The sequence below is a fragment of the Chrysochloris asiatica genome, unplaced genomic scaffold, assembly GCF_000296735.1.
Source record: "Chrysochloris asiatica unplaced genomic scaffold, ChrAsi1.0 scaffold00549, whole genome shotgun sequence".
Taxonomy (NCBI): domain Eukaryota; kingdom Metazoa; phylum Chordata; class Mammalia; order Afrosoricida; family Chrysochloridae; genus Chrysochloris; species Chrysochloris asiatica.
Window position 1 is genome coordinate 393,394 of NW_006409067.1, and position 5,849 is coordinate 399,242.

The 5,849-nt window shown below is 36.9% G+C and overlaps 1 protein-coding gene across 1 annotated transcript; it reads right to left on the bottom strand.

Moving 5' to 3' along the window:
- Positions 1-3,444: 3,444 nt before the first annotated feature.
- On the bottom strand, positions 3,445-5,627 carry LOC102838957 (olfactory receptor 7G2-like). The gene is made up of 3 exons (XM_006877659.1): positions 5,604-5,627; positions 5,181-5,191; positions 3,445-4,393 (listed from the first exon to the last, which is right to left on the bottom strand). Exons 1-3 carry the CDS (start codon positions 5,625-5,627, stop codon positions 3,445-3,447), a joined length of 984 nt encoding a protein of 327 aa, XP_006877721.1.
- Between the last annotated feature and the right edge of the window lie 222 nt (positions 5,628-5,849).

Below are 5,849 nucleotides of genomic sequence, written 5' to 3' on the forward strand. Positions count from 1 at the left end.
CAACAACAGTATGGTGCTGTGGGATAAACCACTGGACCGCAGGGTTGGTTTGAACCAAAAGGATGGCAGATCAAACCAGCCACTACTTGGAAACCCTATACAGGGTTGCTATGAGTTGGAACCGATTCACGGGACTTAACAACAAAAATAATATGAAAGCCATTCTTCAAAGACTGCAGTATATCAGGATCTCAAAAAGAGCTTGTTAGATGCTATCATCCTATAGATGTCTCCCTAGAAATTTTAAAGTAGTAATTATATGGTAAGGTCAGATATTTTTCATATGAACACGAGTCTCAGAAGTATTATCTCAGAAAGAGTTCTGTGGAAGCTCAGCACTAGAATATACCTTGGGTGACTGTCTTCCTGTAGTGGTGCTAAACAGAACATGACCTGTGAGACCTCTATCTGCTTTGATGAACAGAATACAAGGCTCTCTCAGCACTTCTTGTTTCTCCTGTGAAACCCCTATTGTTCTTACCTCCCCATCTATGTAGACGATTCTGACTTACAGTCTTGCTATTTTGTATTTGTGAGAAAATCATCTTCCTAATCTTACCAATTGGTCATTTCTCCTGTCTTAGTTTACACTAAACATGTTCTAAAAGTAAAGCTTTTGTTCATTGAAAAATTATTTTCCTCTTAAAGAAACATTTAAAAGTTTTGGATGAGAACCTAAAACTATAGGCAATGCTAAAAGACACCAGAAATTCAATTAATTTTACCTAACAAGGTATCTCTGTGTGGACCCTGAAAGAGAAGAGTAAAAAGTAACGCAACATAATGTGAGTAAAGGGAAAAAACAAAGCACATGTCCAGTCTTTTCAGTAAATCAATTAGAAGAAACCAAACAAAATAAGGTACCAGGAAAAGATTTACAAATTCTACTATAAATGAATGAATATCTAATATTCATTCATTTGATTATATATCTAAGACAGAAAAAGCTGATGAATACTGTTAAAGTCAAGAAAATACAATTACTCCAGGAAGTATAAAAAAATGTAAGAGCAAAAGGATCACATGACTTATAAATATTGGCAAGAAATGGAACATGATGATAGTAGTTGAGTTTTATTTAGTGCTTACCATGTGTCAGATATTATAGTGTTTCTAGGGGTTACGATTGACTTCTCAAAGGAAATTTAAGGTGCATCATATCAACATCTCTTACTATACTTATTCAATCTGTATGCTGATCCTATAATCCAAGAAACTGGATTAAATGAAAAGAAACATGGCATCATGATTGGAGGAAGACTCATAAACAATCTGTAATATTCAGATTGATTGCTGAAAGTGAAGAAGACTTAAAATATTTACTGATAAAGATCAAAGACCACAACCTTCAGTATGACTTGCATCTTTATGTAAAGAAAATAAAAATCCTCACCACTGTACCAGTAAGCAACATCCATATAAATGGAGAAAAGATTCAAGTTGTCAAAGACTTGTTTTTGCTAGGATCAACCATCAGCTCTCATGGAAGCAGCAGTCAAAAAAATCAAACGACGTGTTGCATGAGGCAAATTGGCTGCACAAGACCTGTTCAAAGTGTTGAAGAGCAAAAATGACAGCTTGAGGACTAAGGTTTGCCTGACTCAAGCCATGGTATTTTCAATAGCCTCATATGTGTGTAAATGCTGGGCAGTGAATAAAGAAGACTGTAGAATAATTGATGTGTTTGAGTTATGGCGTTGGAGGAGAATATTAAAAGTACCACGGGCTGCCAAAAGAACAAACAGATCTGTGTTGGAAGAAGTACAACCAGAGTGCTCCAAAAGATAGGATGATCAAACTTAATCTCTCATACTTTGGACATATTATCAGGAGTGATTGGTCATGAGAAGGATATCATTTTGGTAAAGTGGAAGATCAGAGCAAAAAAGGAAAACCCCTAGAGAGATGGATGGGCACAATGGCAGCAGTGATGGACTCAGACATAGTAACAATAGTGAAGCTGGCCCAGGACAGGGCAGTAGGTTTTGTTCTGTTGTGCATAGGGTCTCCGTGAGTCTGTCCCGACTTCATGGCACCTAACAAAAAGAAAGTAACCCTTTAACCCCATATCTTGAGTTAAATTTTTGTTATGTGCTGCCAAGTCTGTTCCTACTGATATCAACCATGTATAGGGTTTCTAAGGCTTTGAATCTTCACGGGATTTATATTAAGAAGAGGTATATGATCCATTTTTATTGGTGATGAAAGAGTACATTAGTTTCCTTTGTCTACCATAAACAAAAATCACAAGTTTATTTGTTTACAAAGATAAATTTATTATCTCGTAGTTCTTAAAGACAGAAGCCAGAAACCAAGGCATGAGCAAGGGTGTATTACCTTTTAAGAACTTGGGAAAATGCATTTCTTGCTTTTTTCTGCATTAGGAGTAGCTTGATGGTTTCTAGTATTCTTTGGCCACATTTCTTCTATTATACCCTCTGACATGTTATATATTTGTCTCTTCTACACTGTCTTTGTTGTGAGAACACATATGGTTAAAGTAACTCTATCATGATAATCCAAGCTTACTCTTCTCTACAAAGATGCTTTGTACAAAAAAATTAATGTTTATACTATAATATACCAGTGATATTCACTCTTGGCAAATGTTCATTGCTGTTGAGATGATACTGACTTCTAGTGACCCTTCATAGTGTTTCCAAGGAGTAACTGGTGGATTTGAACCACCAACCTTGTGTTAGTAGTCCAGTGCTTATTCTACAGAACCACATTAGAACTTCAAATATTAGGTTGTGGAATTTTCATTTTGAGGGCAACCCACTACAAGATGCATGACTTATGATGACTCAATCAAAAGTTATATTAACATAGTCCAGGAAAGAGTATAACTTTTCTCTTTCTGGGTATAATGTGTAGTATTACCTAAGCATCTGTTATAGAAATTAGAAACAATGAGGGGAATTAATCCTAGGATAAAGCCACTGTTGTTGTTATTAGGTGCCATCGAGTCAGTACCGATCCATAATGACCCTTTGTAAAACAAAAAGAAACACTGCCCAGTCCTGGGTCAGCCTCACAATTGTTGCCACACTTGAGCCCATTGATAAAGCCACTACATATAGCAAATGATGCTCTATTGTCCTTTTCCTGTAGACTCTTTATGTCTGTAGTCCTTCTATTGAACTTCCTTCTAATAGCTCCCTATATTCTTGAGCATATTAGTGTCTGAGATTCTCTTAGTTATTAGCTCAATTGGCTTTGGTGATGATGATATTTTATCTCACAACCATTTAAAATCAATGAGAAAATACAATGATGTCATTTTGCATTTAATGAGATTGAATGTGGTTGATTCTGATGCTGATGGGCAGAAAGCATTTAGCAGTTATTTGTTGTTTTTGTTATGTGCCGTGGAGTCGGTTCCAACTGATAGCTACCCTATAGGTCTTAATAATTAACTAATTGGAAGAAATGGCATAATCACTAAAAACAATGCATTCTACTAAATATTTTTTTCAAGCTTACCTTTATATCCTTATTCCTCAGACTATAAATAAAAGGATTCATCATTTGAGGGACCACAATATACATCACTGAAGCTGCAGCTGTCTTCTTTGGAGAATTTGAAAATGCTGAACTGAAGTATACACTTAAAGCTGCCCCATAGAATAATGAAACAACTGAAAGATGAGACCCACAAGTGGAGAAAGCTTTATACTTTCCTTCAGCTGATGATATTCTCAAAACAGAGAAGATAATGCTAATGTAAGAGAATATGATGCCAAAGACAGGGACACCACCAAATATGCAAGCTGCAAAGTATATCAATATGGTATTGATTAGGGTACTAGAACAGGCAATTTTAAGGACCTGAGTAAGTTCACAGAAGAATTGAGGAATTTCCAGGTCTGTGCAGAAGGACAGATGTAAAATCATCAGACTGTGAAGCAGAGCAATCACCATACTTATGAACAAGGAAAGTAGAGTCAGCAGGCCACAGAAGTAGAAGTTCATGATGACTGTGTACCTCAGTGGATGACAAATGGCTGCATAGCGATCATAGGCCATTAGTGCTAGAAGAAAATTTTCAAAGGCACAAAAAACTGTGACAAAGAAAATCTGGTTGAGGCATCCTCTGTATGTGATGCTCTGATTCTGTGTCTGGATGTTCACCAGCATCTTTGGGATAGTGGTTGTGCTTAAACAGATATCAGTAAAGGACAGATTGGAGAGAAAAAAGTACATGGGGGTGTGCAGGTAGGAATCAGAGCAGACAGCCAAGACAATGAGCAGGTTCCCAATGACAGTGACCAGGTATATGATCAGAAACAGGCTAAATATGAGGGGCTGCAGTTCTCGATCCTCTGACATTCCCAGTAGAATGAATTCTGAAATAACTGTTTGGTTTCTGGGTTCTATATCATTGAGGAATCTGATTGAAAGATGGATGACAAGACAATCAATTGTGTGGTTTCCATATTAGCAGTAGCAACAGTAGCACTGAAGGCATGCATTCTTAGGGAGGCAAGAAGAGTAACATAGGGAATACAAAAAAGGGACCATTTTAATGAATGTTATTTGGCTATTTATAAATAGAAACAATGACTAAAGCTAATATAGCTTGTTGCCAATATCTGTTTATTCTGGAGAAAGCTGGTGGTGTTCATTTTTAAATTATAGTATCTGAGTTTTTATGACTAATATATTTAGTAATTTTATCAATAGCAATAGACTCTAGAGGAATTCTGAGGGTCAGTCTGAGTTTCCACCTTCTTTCCCAGATACCAGAGGCAGAAACTAGAGATAATATAAATATAGAGTAGTTACTAGTCTGTAAGATGAAACTGACAACCCCTTTTCCACCATCACCAAAAGAATATCAGTAAATTTCCAGAGAATTTTATAAAAGTCATGTTTGTAATATTATTGCTCAATAGGAAAATCACCTTGCAATCATAGAAACAGGGCAAGACATTAGCTGATTAGCAACTCTTAGATACTCATGTAAAGATATAAGGAAACCTTGCAAGATAATTACAGATGAGCAAGATTCCCAAAGGTTACTTAGTTCCAGCATTTGTTGCATGCACTTTCTTCATATACACCATTCTTTAGTTGTATCTTTAGTAAAAAATAAAATAAAATAAAAAAGTCCTGCACTGAAAAAATAGTAAATAGGAGTTTTAGGTTACCTCACTGACATCTCTGTGGAACGATACCTGCCTGATACCTGTGCTGAACACAGAAGATAGAAGTTCTATACTCAGTCAGGCCAGAGGAACTCAGCGAAACACTAGACTTCTGGTTGGTTAGAAATGGTTATCTTTAGGAAGAGGATCATCTGTTATAATGCCTTATAGGGGAAAGATTCTGATGTGAGATATCACAGGCAGACTATTTTCAGTCTCTTATCCCTGGAGGCTCAATATCCAAAGTTCCTCATTATCCCAGCACAGTTTTTATCAATCTGATTATTTGCACAATGAGTAACCCATTATACCACCAGGGCTCCAATGTGATCCCAGGGCAGTAAAAATTCTACGAGACCAAGATGTTAGAAGATGAAACTCAGGATAGTGGATACCCTGTCCTTGCAAGACAAGCTACATGTCATTTGTCTCTCTCAACCTTTTTCTACTCACCTCTATGTTACATACATTGTACATGTTGACCCACTGTCATTTTCCACTTGGATTCCAGTCTTTTCTTTTCAGTTGCAAGCAAACATCCCTAATTAATCTGTGGTGTCAGAAAACTCATAGCCAATATTAGGTGTGGTTTTGGAAGAAGCGCAGCCAGAGTGCTCCTTGGAGGCCAGGATGGCTAAGCTTCACCTCTCATACTTTGGACATATTGTCAGGAGGGAGCAGTCGCTGGAGAAGGATGTC